Genomic DNA, 15607 nt, shown 5'->3' with positions numbered 1-15607 from the left:
ACTTTTCGTCCCAAAATTTGGTTGTGTAGAATGACATATGTACAACACTATTTTTATAACGTGCTTGCGCACAAAAGCAACAAGAACAAAATACTCAAAACAACACCATAATCAAAGAAGTGTTATTACATCGTGCAAATTATTCATGTTAATAAAGACATAATTTTATAAATTTTCATTTTTATTCCAGGTACTAGCTGTGATCTCTATCCTGTTCATTATTCTTTCCACCATTGCACTGACGTTGAATACCATTCCCTCAATACAAGTTGACGGGGATGACAACCCGCACCTAAACTTGGTGGAAGCAGTCTGTATATCCTGGTTTACATTGGAGTATCTACTACGGTTCTGGGCATCTCCGAACAAATGGAAATTCTTCAAGGGTTCTCTAAACATTATAGACCTGCTGGCGATCTTGCCGTACTATATATCTCTATGTCTAGTGGAATCAAACAAAAGCACGGAACAGTTTCACAATGTACGACGAGTTGTGCAAATATTCCGTATCATGCGAGTATTGAGGATTCTAAAACTTGCAAGACATTCAACAGGACTTCAATCTCTAGGTTACACGCTCCAGAGAAGTTACAAGGAGTTAGGTTTACTAATGATGTTTCTTGCTATTTTCGTCTTAGTCTTCTCAAGTCTGGCTTACTTTGCAGAAAAAGGAATACAAAAAGATAAATTCAGCAGCATCCCAGATACATTCTGGTGGGCTGCAATTACCATGACAACAGTCGGTTACGGAGACGTGGTTCCGGCGACACTTTGGGGTAAACTCATTGGTGCAGTTTGTTGTATCTGTGGTGTTCTAGTCATTGCTCTTCCGATTCCTATCATTGTTAACAATTTTGCAGAATTTTATAAAGACCAAATGCGCAGGGAGAAAGCTTTGAAACGGAGAGCTGCCCTAGAGAGGGCAAAGAGAACTGGAAGTATTGTTTCTTTTCATTCGGTAAACCTTAGGGATGCATTTGCAAGGAGTGTGGAACTTATAGATGTTGTAACAGACAGAAGTCAATATGATTCACGAAGTACTGCTAATAACAGTATTGTCAGTGACCACACGAATCCCAATACATCTATGCATTATGGCAGCCAGGCAAAAGTCAATACCAACACCTCTGCTAAACAAGGGAAGGACTTCCCTGAGGTATCAGACACGACAGTACCGCCTAATGAACATGGAGATTTTCCACTGGAGAGAAAAACCACAACGCAGCCTGTGTTAGGGGGCGAAACACTCAAGGTGAGCCTAATGTTATTATATACTAAAAATAATCCCCTCCAGAAATTTGTAGTTTTCCATCAAATTCTGAACAGTGTGTTTTTTTAATCAAAGCAGACATCATTTCACATCTCATCCAAGAAGGGGTATGGTCATTAAAAAAAGGGGGGGGGGAGAGAGAGAGAAATAACACTTCTCATACATTTTCATACTGTTTTTTTTTCTATTATATATGAACAATACTAAACGGGATAAAATTAGGCCAAGCATGCTATCATTATTCTTTTAGGCATACACAGGAATAACAGTATGAAAAACATTTGTGATTTTCTGGCTCTGCCTTGGCAGATGGTGGGGTGGTGATGGTGAGGGGGCATGTCTCCCCCCCCCCCCTAAATATTTTGTTTTTATTTACAGGCACTAAGACACAAAATGCCTGTATTTGTTCTGATTACCATGTTCATTTGACTTGATAATAGAATTTTACAAAAGTCAACAGACTATTTTCTTCAGTCATTACTGTCAATTATGTTCTTTAGTTTAATTTTGTAACTTTATGGGTTGAAGGTTCAGTGACCTTAAAAGGGCAAAAGAAGATTAACTTTCTAAGAACAAGTGTTCTTAAAGTTCATTGCCATTAAAGTTTTTTGGTCGAAAATCTACTTTGAAATTCTGTTTAACCAATCTCTAGTGAAAATGTACCTCTTTGAGGACAGCAACTGCCATTGAATACTTGAAAATAGACCTCTATTATTGAATACTTGAAAATAGACCTCTGTTCAAACAAAATAATATTGGACTAGTAAATTTTTGAACAATCAAGTGGCATTTTTAACTTTTTTTTTTGCAATTTTGACCCCTTAAATACCAATTTTTGTTAAACAAAGGAGATTCTGTATGGATAAAATACAGGTCAAATTCACAAACTTAAGGCATCTGGTTTAGATTGATGATTAAAAATATGAATTCCCTTTGAAATAAATCCATTTGAATTAATATACTCAGTGTTTTTTATATGATCTTTGTGTTGATGTTTAATTTTATATAATCTCTATGAAGATGAATTTATAGTCTATAGAACTGTTTGTCTTTGGTTCCCTTAACACTCATTTATGTGCCAGCATTGTTGTCTAATTGTTTTTTTTTACCAAGAGTAACTATGCCACTCTTCTACCCAAAAATAAAAAGAATTAATTAAAAAAATACCATGAAATTAATTAAATGACATGGACAACTGTATTCAGTCTTAAAAAAGAAGGAACAATTTGCCTGTAGTGCTCCACTGAGAATGAAATGGGTGGAATATATTACCCATTAGGCTATGTATTGATGTGTCTGAGGGCAATGTTCACACTTATATGGATATTGAACCAGTCCAGAAATGATTCTTTCTAGTGCCACAAGCAGGTTAGAAATATATCTCTTTGCCACTCCCATACAGAATTACATAAAAGTATGTTTCTCCCTAATGTGAAACAATACCGCAATGTTTATTTCATTGTGTCATTACAGCAGTGTCTATTTGACTGTATCATTAGTGTTTCACATGGGACCCAAATCCACAACAGAATCAATACCAATGTCAAAGACAGAACAAATAGTTTCCAAAAACAGAAACAAGTGAAGATTATCAATTTTGCAAGCTCTTCCAAGGAAAATGTCTAACCTATTTTGGCAGATTTATTAAAATAAAATCCACATTAGATTAAAAAACCACTGTTTTCTGGATAACAAATACCTTTGTACATATTTTATATTACTTTTTTCTTGAACCCAGATTCCTAAGTCAAAAGTCTAGAGAGGGCAGAGCTAGATCAGTAAGTAGAGCAGAGCAGGTGCTTGGCTAGGATTGCCCCATATGAACCAGCATTTTGCATCCCATTAATTACAAGGATGAGCAACTAACCAAAACAGCATTCACTCCATGTCTTAATATTCCTTATGCCCAGGGTGCAAGCCTTACAAATAGAAATAGAAGAAACTCTTATTTGTTACCATTGACGAAATCTTTGAAGAATTAGGAAATAGATGCTAGTACTGATTTTTTGTTTTTATCTGTTAGTTATGTTTCACTTTTTTCACATCTCATGTTGCTTCCACAACCTTGTTTATACTAACTTCTTTGAATTTCTTCTAATCTTTTTAAGTCCACGGGTATGATATCACATTTTCAATGAAGTTGTGAGTATTTTGGTTGTCCAGTAGATAGATCCTTGCCAACATTTTGTGAGACTAACTCTGATAATGCTGATGGAAACATAGCTCCTAACAGCTGCATGCCCTTCACAGTTCATGTTCTTCTAAATCAGCTTCATCTGGAAATGCTTGAGTACCTTTTGTGTGGTAATAAATAAATAAATAAATAAATAAGTAAAAAGACATACCTTAAAAACACACCAAATAGAAGTTTTGGGACAACTATCGTTTAATTTATGTATAAACTAATTTTTGGCATTTATTTATATTCCTATTCAGTTTCAAGTATACAAATAATAATGTTTGATGTACAAATCATTTGATGGAAAGAACTTCATGATTTTTTAAATCTCATTTAACAAAATATTATATCATTTTGTCAACAGTGAAACTGGTTGCAGAGGAAAGAAAAACCTTCATTGCAAGCCAATATAGTCCTAACTGCCACAGAGAATAATTGAAATAAGATAACTAACCCAGATAACTTAATAAGACAAAGAATAATACATACAAAATTGGTTTAGGCATATCAGATTTTGTCGATTAACTGCACTGGAATTACTGTGTCTATGACAATCTAATTACATATATATTATGATCAAGTAATGATATCAATGGTATATGTTTTAATTAAGGCACAGTGCACCTGTGTCTGGAGCCCCCTATAACAGAGACTTGGATATGGCCTTTTTTATGAACTGAGAAGACAAGGGAAGATGGATTTAAGTTCTTGTCTCTGTATGCTTTGGGGCATATTCATCAAATATCAAACCATCATAGATAGCTTATTTAACAGTTGCCAGGGATTTGGGGTTGAGGTATACATGTACATCCAAGCTGTTAAGTAGGGGCAGTGGGAATATAAAGATATTTCCACTGCCCTGACATGTACCTTGTACCATTCCTGGCAAAGCAGTTGTAAAAAAAAAAAAACATTTCAGAAATGTCGATCATTAAGTGTTTTATATCATATATGAATCAGTGACTCCTTTCCTATGTAGATTGACCAAACTCTGCAGTGACTTTCACCAGGGAATTATATCATGGACTACAATATAATTCCCTGCTTTCACTGAGTGCAATCAGCTTAACATCCCTCCTCCTGGCATTAAGTAGAATTAAAAAAAGCTGGTGATTATTAGAGTATGTTCGAAACATGGGGCTTGTCAATTAGTAAGGCTCATTGCACTAAGCAAGAATCCCCACAGAGTTGGGTCGATCCATGAAGACAAATGGAGTCTATGGGAATGAGGTCATTCTGTACAGTTTGATATGTCATACTGTTTGAAAAGAATTGTTAATCTCAATTTTAGCTGCTCCACATTTTTCTTTCAAATATATTAATTATTTTACTTTTCTGGTTATAGACATTTGCAAGCTTCCTTTAAATTATGTCTTTAATGGTCGAGTGGCATCCTTTAGTTTATCGTTAATTTCATTATTGTTAATATAAAGCATGGAGTGAAGTATTGTGATTAAACTTAGTTTTCTACTGATTCTATTACATGTAATTATTTGTCATATTGTATATTAATTCTCAATGCAATGGCACAGTATGTGTAATTTTTATCATTCTGTAATCTTCACCCATAATTTATTTTTGGTTATCATCAGATTAAAGAGTTTCAAGGATTTCAAAAAAAGATTAAATATTGTGTTTTTTAACATTGTACTATTTTCATTTATTTTGAAACTGATTTTATGATTTTGTCTTTTATTTTAGCCTGAGGATGAAAATATAAAAGAAGTTAAAAGTATTGATAATCACTACCCGCCCCTTCTTTATCCTACCATAACTGACAATGCCATTCACAAAATTTACAAGTCGCCAGTACATGGTGGTGATAATGTGTATGAACACCAAAGTAAGCAGCAACTGTATATAAATCCTTTTGAACAGGATGAACATCTTGGAGGAAAAGAAGTCTATGGACATTTAGGATGCCTTACTTCTGCAGAACCATCAGATCAGATAGTGCAAAAACTAGATGATGGACTGACAGCAACTTGGCATCGAGCTAACACAGAGAATGCACCCCCATCTCCAAAGCTCAAGAGCAAAGGTGCTATAACTTCCAAGCCCAGGGCCCACTTTGAGGAACCAGACATTGCCAAACATTCTTCCATTGACTCTGTGCACTCTCCAGGCAAATCTAAATTCCGTCTTCGTAAGACGCCATTTGGAAGGTATTCCAGTAGCGGAGAAAGCCCTCCCTCTGGCCGGAAGCCATATCAGCTTATACCAAGCCCAAAGTCAGGTAAGAAAATATTACATAGGCAATCAATCTGTACCTGAGCAAAACTATGCATACATGTAACATATTGGCACAGCTTTGGGTTACGTTTCTCCTCCCTCCTTTCCACCTGTGCAAAACCAATTATAAACTATTATTCATTGTTTTTACAAAAACTTTGATGTTATATATATAACATAACTGAAATTGAGGTAAACCTTGTTTTTGAAACTCTGCTTCACAACTGTTAAAATATACCAACAAGATTATTGGAATGACATTTGGGGGTCTTGGTTTTTGGATCAATAATGCTGCAGATGGATGTGTACAGTTCTTTAACAATAATGAACATTTGAAATCCTCTTGCTGTTTATTAGAAGACTACATTGTGGCAGTTAATGACAGCAAATATTGCTGTTAAAATAGCAGAGTAGCTCTATGTAGGGATAAGAGTAAAACATGCAGGATTTTAGTTATGGTTCTCTGTTTTCCAGAGGATGTGAACTGATTCTGAGAACAGGTTGCACAGTAAATGTAGCCCTTTTTTCAGAAGTACCTACTACTGCAAATTTAAATAGATGATAGCATATAAAGCTCACAATTAATATCAGACAGGCAGATAAATGAAACATTTAATTTATTTCCAGTTCTTTTTAAGAAGAAAAGACCTTGTGCAAAGTTGCATTGTATTATTACAATAATTTTTTAGGGCTAGTATGATATAATCTTTCTTTTAGAGCACAAATAAGTGTCAGCTTAAAATTTTTTTTAAATGCTCCAAAACCAAATTTTACAATGGCAAACAATACGCATAAATAGGCTTTAATTTTCTGCAACCCCCAGAAATTCCTTTATACATAACCAATTGCTATAATATTTGGGCACACCATTTTTAGTACTGTTTTCAATAATTTGCAGATTTACATTTGTATTTCATGGTCAATTACTGTTAAAGTAAATTTTATAATAATTCTCACATGGGTTTGGCATAAATAAAAGCGGACTTAACCAAATACCAATCATCCTATGTAATTGTGTTTGTTGAATTATTTCATTAATTCATTCTCTGTTCCACATGATGGAGGCAATATAAATATAAACATATCAAAGTTATATGGCTGGTAAATGTTTATCTATCTTCTTTATTCCTGATCTCTCCAGTTTTTTTCCAGTTTAACCTCATAATCCTTTCGGTTATTCTCTTTTACCAATCAAAAAGATGTCACAAGACCTTTGTAATCTTAACATTAACGATGATTGGATAGACACAAATTTTTCCTGCATGTGGTATATTGCCTCTTTCATGATGCACAAACAGTGACACTCACTCCTTGCACATGCTTACTAGTATAAGAGTAAATGAACATGTAAAGATCTTATTCTGGAGAAGAATGATAACACTTTCAAAAATACTATGCATATACATGTACTTATATATGTTGTCATTTTTAATATTCGCATATTGTTCTGTACTGAAAAAACCAACTGATGTTAAACCTTAGTAATAAACAAAGGCCCGAATTACAATTTTGCCATTTTTCCATCTTATACAACTGATTTCTTAATCAACTGCCAGCCTTGATATATCTTCACGATGTTGCACGATTGGCTTTCTAACCATATGCCGATAGTCTTATCAGAAATACCCCAGTGCTAGTACTTGCCAACAGAAATATGAGAATAGTTAATGAAGTATTCACCAATAGATCTATATACTCAGGCAATTACCAATATCCAGATGGTGTAATGACTATAATATGACCACTCTTTATGTAAATGTAGCACTATGAACATATCATGGTGGATAAAGCCTATCATAGCGGATGAATGAACAGAGAGACTGAAGTAACAAAGCGTCATAATGTTCACAGTTTCATATCACTCCATATGTAAACTGTCAAGCTTTGCTCCCTTATGACTCCAGGAAATTCACCTTGAGTCAGAAAATGAATGAAGTGCACTTAGCAATTGTGGTTTCATTGTTATGTACTGATTCAGTTGCCATGGTAACAAAATTCCTGTTGCAGTTAGAAAATCAATACTTTTTTGGTCTGTTGTGAATACTGTGCTGCCCTCTACAATTAAGAAGGTTCTGCAACCACAGAAAGCCAGTGTAATTTGAAAATGACTTTGCAGTTTATGGAGCAAATCTCAAGCAAACATTTTTTGAATTATTGGTGTCCCTTGGTGATGCATTTCATGATTATATTCAGAAACACACACACATACACACACACCAAACTTTGAAATGATGTTCACAAAAATTATAAATTGACTTATATTACAGGTCGTAAACGCACAAGTTCTGGGCCTGAATGCAACACTGGCAGTAACCTTGATACGCCAAAGAAGAAATCAATTCTAAAAAGAGATGCAATCAATAAAGAGGAGACAGAAAATCTATTGAAAGACCCACTTCCTGTGGATAGCAGTGGGCCGAGACATCACAGTGGAACAGATGATGATGAAGTGTTCTACACACCCAAGGAGACCCCTGCCAAACCTGCCACAGACTACAGAGCAAAGCAGACAACACGTGGCACCAGTGAGCAGGACTCCTCTGGTGAGAATGGTGGGATCATTGACACAGTATTAACTCATGACCTTGACCTAGAAAATGACCTTGATCTCCCTGACGGGCACTGTACTATAGAGTCCGGTGTAGACAATGAGTCCCAGGTTTCCAGAACATCATCTGTTGACTCAAACTATAAATCAAACCAAAAGGAGCAGACTGATGTCCAACATGAGGGTTACCATGGCAACAGTTTTAATGATGTAGATAGTAAGCCCTCAAATGATGCACATATCAAATATGCAGATTTAGAAGATTTGTGATGTTAAGAGTATTCAGGTATGCAATGTGCAAGTTCTATTTTTATGTACAGACACAGTAGTGTACTGTATGTACATAATGCCATGGCCTGTAATTGTCTCAGTCCCTGGAGCCATGGCCATAGCCAGAGCAGAGCACATCTCTTGTCACCACAATAACTGGGAAGCAATGATGACATTTGCCCTAAACCTCCAGTGTTTGCTGATTGTCCTGACATGCAGGTCAAGGTTGAAAATATATTTATTCAAAATGATTTTGATAATTTTGGCCTTGTTGGCATGGTACATGTATCACACAGATGACTGCTGCACTTACAGTGTATGCTGATACCTAGCTAATAGGTTAATTTGAGGCTAAAGTGTGGACATTTTTTTCTTTTTATTATTATTATTTATATAATTATTTTAGATGATTTGGTCTTATTTTGTCTATTTTATATATTTTAATCCTTTTACAAAAAATATGGTATCTCTCAACCTTCAGACATCTTTGGTGTCACCTGCTGGGCATAATTACAGCTGGGGGTATTCAGTGTTATTAATTTTTTCTAAACATATTAACTGAGATGAATTGTCAATACAATTGTCATCTTATAAGGATATTCTTTAGCCAAACAGTTTTCACTGTTGAGGCAGTTACCCTGGTAATTACTTAGTCTGAAGATTGCAAAATTTGCAACTGAACATACACCTTTAATCTTGTAGGTGATTCCAGTGGAGGATGCAGATAACTTAAAGGGTCATGCAGGTAATCCCAGGTAAAAAGTGACTTCTACAGTGGACCTTGCTTGTCTCTTGTCCTTAAATTCTATTCCTACAGGTAACGTGACTGGGATAGAATTACCACTGATTGGAGAGGATTCTGTCACTTATTTCACTGAGACAAGCTGATGATTTTTACTTATAATGCAATTCTGGTGGAATGAACTTGCAAATGATTTATTGCATAAGAGGCAAAGAGTGAAACTATTGACTGGCCATTCCAGTTAACTTTTGGTGTCACCTTACAAACTGTTACTAAGATGGAAAAATAAAAAATAAGCGTAATAACCTGTATATTGAAACACAGTCAATTCCAGCGAAACAAACATGTGCAATTACTATGCCGGATATACATTCACTCTTCATAATCAGCAACAAGGGCTTCCTGGACAACCATAACCAGTTTATAGTACAAGATTACCTTTTAATATATATTGTGAATTCTAAAGACATAAGTAGTGAGTTGGGGTTTTAGTTACCACTTGCAAGATATTTGCAGATAAGCATATAAAAATAGTAAGTAAAGACTTTGGGATGAATGTAGTATCACATTTTTACCTTCATTTTCTGAAGTATATATGGCATAAAGTAATACTAGTTGCATATCCATATTGATTAAACTCAATTAAGGTAAATAAAAACAGTAAAACGAATACAGAAAAAAAATCATTTGTACTTGTGAATATGTGTATATCACATCATCACTGGAGTGAAATGAATCTTAAGCACAAAATACCAGTTTTTGTAATTCTTATGGTGTGACCTTTGTTTGATAGAGAAATCAAGTGTGGTACAATATCTTATCAGTTAATTTTTTATATTTAATTAATACACAGAGTAAAAAATTTGCTAGAAGTACTTCACCCAAATACACTGCAGAAATACTCAAACAGGATCTTAAGCTACTACTTCAAGGTGCTTCTAAAGTCGAAAATGTACTAGTTCTTAAACCTTAGCCTAGGAAGCAAATTTGCAATAGGCGGTTGTTTGTATAAATAAGTGTGCCAAACTGTTTTGAAATTTGATGTATCCTTCAAATTTACCATCTACGACACCCATATAGCTTTTAAGTCTATATAGCAACCACATATAAACTATATTTATGAAGTGGTCCGATTCAAACAATTATTTATACTTGATCAGATGGTTCTACAAGATCCAAGAGTCGAAATGTATTAAATCATAACACCCACTTAATTTGTTGCATATCATTTTTTTTTAGATTTCCAGGAGCTACAGTAAACTGAGTAGTTGTTGGGCCCAGTTTAGTTTTCAACAACTACTTAAAATGATTTTTTAGAGGATCTGATCAACTTAACATATTATATAGTGGTCAAAATCTACTGCATGCATAATACACATTTGCATACATCACACATCAGTGACCTGTGGGGGCTTTCAAATAACAAGAACATTGATACTTATTCAGTTCAATAACGATACTATAACTGTGTATTTGTATGTACTGTACAAGCAATATTTTCAGTGGGCAGGATCTGCTGGGAATATGGACAGAACAGTTTATACATGTTGAGCTAGATCTGACCATCTGATCATTAATTTTTTCATGTATTTATGAAAAAAATGAATGCTTATTTTTATTTGTTTTACTTGCAGATTTTTATGTTGTTTTGATAAATATTTCTAAACACTAAAGTTGTACAGAAGGCCTGTTGTTGTCCTAATGACTGACTTTTTCCTTTGCTTACTTAGCCTAACTTTTTATTTTAAGGACCATAACCACTGTGACCTTTTAATATAACCACAATTAAGATATACATATTAGAATACTGTTCCTAAGGTTAGTGAGCATTGAGCTCTGGGTAGTGAGTACGTGTGCGCATGTGTGTGCATGTTTGTGTGTGCACCAGTGCATACATGGTAGAGTTCAGTGAATAGAAGTTTAGTAAGTTACCCTGTCTGGTACTATGTACATACTATTATACTCAAATATAGAATGGTGTTCAAACAAAGATTCTAGTAAAGTATATCAACTATAACAATGTAAACTATGTCTGACACCCACAGTAAGTTGACATCTCTTATCATTTACTTTTGTAAACTTAATTTTACTTTTCAAATGTCTCTACACTAGCTAGGTTACTGTTGAAGACTTCCATAATTTACATATGTAACATATCAGTCAGTTGTGCACAATGGGTTGTTTGATTGCAATGGTAGCTGTGCATTTTTATTATATCTTATAATACTTTTTTAATTGAGCAATTTACTTCACATAGCTTCATTTTCCAATTTTCATCTCACATTTTTAACTATGAGGTAAACTATGAAATAAAATGAAATATTCACACTTACTTTAAGATATTTTTTTTGTCTTTTAAACAAACAGTGCAGCTGTGACAAATGTCTCAGGTAAACTGGCTTTTATAGAAAGTATATACATATTTTTCCCCTGAAAGTACACTTGTTTTGAATAAAGTGACAAGAATGCTAACATTTTACAAAAATCGTCAAATGAAATTTGAGATTTGTTTTGATGAATCAAATTCACTTGTGGCATATTCTTTATTCTTGTTAATAAATACCCCAAACTGCTCCCACAAATTAAAATGTTGACTCCCCAGGGCCCTGTAACTTGAGAGCATCGCGATTCCATAACTCAGTATTTACTCACCCCATATAAATGAAATGAAAGGTGATTTGCAATTCGCGATGCTTTTGAGTTACGGAGCCCAGGCTGTAAATTGCTGGAACAGTTGGGATTTCATCAAACTTTAAATCTATTCTGATAACTTTTTATAATTCTATTTACTTCAGAATTCTTGAAAACCTAATGAATATGCTACCATTGCTACCATAGCTACCATAGCACGGAGAAGATGCAAATTTGAATAGTTGACAAATTCAGTGATTTCAAAATAAACATGAAATGAAAGGGCAAATTGTCTGACTTGGTCTTAAAAACCAGCAAAGCATGGTTATGTAAATGAAGCAAATATCTGTTCCATGGCAATGTACACAGAGACAATACACATGTAACTAGGTTTCATCAAAACTTTTATTCACAATGTTGTTCAACTTGCAAGAAAAAACAGCTTCAGCAACGAAACATCAATTATAATGCACATAAATGTTATCACAACTAATAGCTTATATTCATTATGAAACCAAAACTCTGCAGTGCATATTCATGCAGTTTATCTGGCTTTCAAAAGGTATTAATATACCCAAAATGAAGATTTTTGCACGTGAAAAGCAAAGCAATTGATATATGTTGCATATTCATATCAGTGACAGCTGTGACATATAATACTTGAAGTATATAACCAGCTTCAGTTCTATGGGGAAAAAAGTTAGAGATAATGACTAAACAATGCAACATTAAACAAACAAACAAAACAATCCACAAATTGACTTTACTATTAACCATTATTCTTTCTGTAAAAAAGATGGAAGCTACCTCTACCTGATCCAGCCAAGTATAGCAGCAGTTATTACACTTATCAAAGTAAATCAAAGGTCATCTCCAACATAAGTTCTGAAAACCTTTAAAATGTTAAAGCAACATTCCTACTTTTAACAACATTTTATTCTTCATATCTATGAATGAAGAATTTTTTCTATGAAGTGAAATTGTTCTGTTTTAATGCCACAAGGAGACATTCCCCTAAAATTGCACATAATCTGCCTGGGCATGTCAAACACAACAAAGATATGGACTCTTCTCAACAAATAGCTATAGTTATTGTCTGTTGAAGGTACTATGCAGATATTCATAATCATACAAATAAAATATAGCCTAAAAATGATAAATTAGTCCTTATCAAATTCTCATTATCAAATATAAATGCCGCGCTGAAGCACCCTATGTCATATATATAAACTCAACTGTCCTAGTACCTATCCTGCATTCAACAAATATTTGATATGTGCCATATTCATAAATTTCCTTTCCTTTCCTGAATATTAATTCTAGATACAGAAATGTTCTTATGCTTTAGATTAAAACAAAAGCAGTACAGCCACAACACTAGTTCCTTGTAAAAGTATGTTCTGGTTGCTTTTTTACTGACTGCCTCATGTTACTTCTGCACCTTTAATTAACTTCATCCAACTTACAATATAACGTTTGACCACATGCAGTTTTTGATTAAAAAAAACATCAGTTTATAATGTTTTTACTCCCTGATGTCCTTGTATAGCAGTTGTAAGTCACAAGTGGTTCCTCCATTCCATCATCTCTCCTGACACCCTCCTGCTCAGCCCATCAGCTTTCACTTCTATTCACAGTCATCTTTTTTATCATTGCTTACAATTAAGAGTTGCTCCATCATACTGTGTCATCTGAAACAAAACAAAACCCACATATTGACACAAGCGTACATTAAGAAGATAGGACATTTGAATTCTTTTATACATTATGACTTATATTATACTAAAGACCTTTTCGGGAGCAACTCCTTCATGATGCCAGACATTCACAATCAGTGAAGCATTTCTCCTGGTACCTGTCACAACCACCACAATTACTACCAGGAGTAATGTCTCAACTAGCACATTTTACATTGGCATGCTTATGACCATTTCATTGTTCAAATATTGATCTCTTTCTCAATAGCAGCTTACCGTGGTACCACCATTTGGTGTTTTTGGGGTTTTTGCTGCATGTTTTCACATAAATGCTGTTATCTGGTGGCCTTTTCTGTAAAAAAAATCTTAAAGTGTATTATTGTTGTGTGAAGGATGCATTTAAATGTGCACCCGACAGATAACATTTCACACAAAAAATAAATATCATCAAATAATTACTATCTTATTGATTAAATAATAAAAGTTACCATTTTACTCTAAATATTCAAAATGCAAAATTCATCAAAATTTGACTTTTCTATTAATAACCATTCTGGCAATTATCTCTTTGATAATAGATGTTATACTAAAACATGAGAATCTGTCCAGAGTCTTACCTTTTCTTTGCAACTACTCAGCATGCTGACTATACTAAGGCACACGGATTGCACAGAGAGAGCAGGGGACCAGTCATCAGTGAGTATAGACAGACATATATGACCATTGCTGTAGACATGTGGGTGAACAGGAATGTTGGAACCAGTAAATATAACCTGAAACAGTGATATAACTTTGTTGTTGTGGATTTCTATATGTAACAAATTAAACTAAAATTATCTCATTCAACAAATGTGCCTTATGGATTTCAAAAAGTGGTAAATACACCAGCTCTTCCCTTTACCTGTGGGGATTCAAATGGATATCTAGGACCAAATTTGAAAGCAAGTTGAAACTTTTCCCCTTGATACAGAGTTCCAGGAGCTCCTTCTAAATCAACCGTCCACCTGAAAGTAAACCATACCAGGTAGATACAGAAATCAAGAACATATTATCTTGTATCAGGTTTGTTCACTGACTAGCTGACTTAAAAACATACTTTTTTGCTTGGATGGTGTGAACTATTTGGTTAAGTTTCAGAATATTATTTAATATACATCTAGTACATTTACATACAAATTCTGTATGTCATAAATTTCCAAAGGGGTAAAAATGGCATATATATATATATATATATATATATATATATATATATATATATATATATATATATATATATATATAATAATTACCAAAGACAATTTCTTGGCCAACCATGTATGTCCATGGAAATTGTTAATTATAAATAAACATGTATGAGATCAGGTGCTTTTGTCATGAATGTATTGTCACAGTAGACAGTATAGTATAGTATACAGTTTGTATAGTAGTCAGCTCTTATTCAATACATTTGATATGAAACATATATAATCTACAGATTAACAAGGCAACAAATGAACTAAGTTAGAAAAGACGACTTACTCTGAGAGACTACGGCTAGTTTTGTCAGAATCTACTGTTACACCAAGAGGTGGATCCCTCAGTAGTGCCTGCAGTTCCTTCTGCAGCCGTTTCTGAAACATCAAGTTCAGTATTAACTTACAGACACAACACTGTCTTCTAAGTTATGAAAAGAGAAACAGGAACAACAAACAACAAATGCCATTAATGAAAACAGCTGTCAGGGGGTACAAGTGTTAAAACCTGCCACTGAGCACATTTTCTTTAGCCCACATGACAGGCTTTTAAAGAGCACAATGTAAATGTGTTTAATGCGTGTGTCAACGTTGACTATAAACATGTCCACGTAGTGAAAAGCCTGAATTATTTACTAAGCACAGGTGGAACCAGTATCCTACCTCCATAGATGCCATTTCGTCCCAGTCCTCACTATGTGATAAAGTTTCTAATAGTTGCTGATGAACCCACCTAAGAAAAACATTTTTAAAATTCTTATTTGAATAATAATATAAAAATATAAAATATTTTCTATATAAATTTG

General features: G+C 34.1%; 2 protein-coding genes across 6 annotated transcripts in view; one reads left to right on the top strand and one right to left on the bottom strand.

Moving 5' to 3' along the window:
* Positions 1-11573, top strand: part of LOC106169919 (potassium voltage-gated channel subfamily B member 1) — a 34458-nt gene extending 22885 nt beyond the window's left edge. For 3 of the 5 annotated variants that reach the window (XM_013549590.3, XM_013549605.3, XM_013549597.3), the window contains 4 exons: positions 191-1252; positions 5151-5685; positions 7949-8515; positions 9202-11573. In XM_013549590.3, coding sequence (XP_013405044.2) covers positions 191-1252; positions 5151-5685; positions 7949-8499 — 2148 coding nt within the window. In that variant the 3' untranslated portion in view covers positions 8500-8515; positions 9202-11573. The remainder of the gene's footprint in view (positions 1-190; positions 1253-5150; positions 5686-7948; positions 8516-9201) is intronic. The other 2 variants (XM_087018049.1, XM_087018044.1) reach the window with 2 other exon arrangements.
* Positions 11574-12259: 686 nt separating this feature from the next.
* Positions 12260-15544, bottom strand: LOC106169942 (ubiquitin-conjugating enzyme E2 W). Its single transcript, XM_013549615.2, has 6 exons — positions 15465-15544; positions 15088-15179; positions 14471-14573; positions 14187-14342; positions 13846-13921; positions 12260-13563 (listed from the first exon to the last, which is right to left on the bottom strand). Exons 1-6 carry the CDS (start codon positions 15477-15479, stop codon positions 13550-13552), a joined length of 456 nt encoding a protein of 151 aa, XP_013405069.1. The 5' UTR covers positions 15480-15544; the 3' UTR covers positions 12260-13549.
* Between the last annotated feature and the right edge of the window lie 63 nt (positions 15545-15607).

This window comes from Lingula anatina, chromosome 1, assembly GCF_051362555.1.
Source record: "Lingula anatina isolate TDL-2025a chromosome 1, LinAna3.0, whole genome shotgun sequence".
In the NCBI taxonomy this organism is placed as follows: domain Eukaryota; kingdom Metazoa; phylum Brachiopoda; class Lingulata; order Lingulida; family Lingulidae; genus Lingula; species Lingula anatina.
This window is presented reverse-complemented; position numbering and strand designations above follow the sequence as displayed.

What these genes read in the sequence shown, in the direction of transcription:
- LOC106169942 (XM_013549615.2), bottom strand. An exon ending in ACTAGCCGTAGTCTCTCAGA is followed by an intron (nt 14,574 to 15,087) that starts GTAAGTCGTCTT and finishes GTTTACTTTCAG; the next exon opens with GTGGACGGTTGATTTAGAAG. An exon ending in ATCCATTTGAATCCCCACAG is followed by an intron (nt 14,343 to 14,470) that starts GTAAAGGGAAGA and finishes TCACTGTTTCAG; the next exon opens with GTTATATTTACTGGTTCCAA.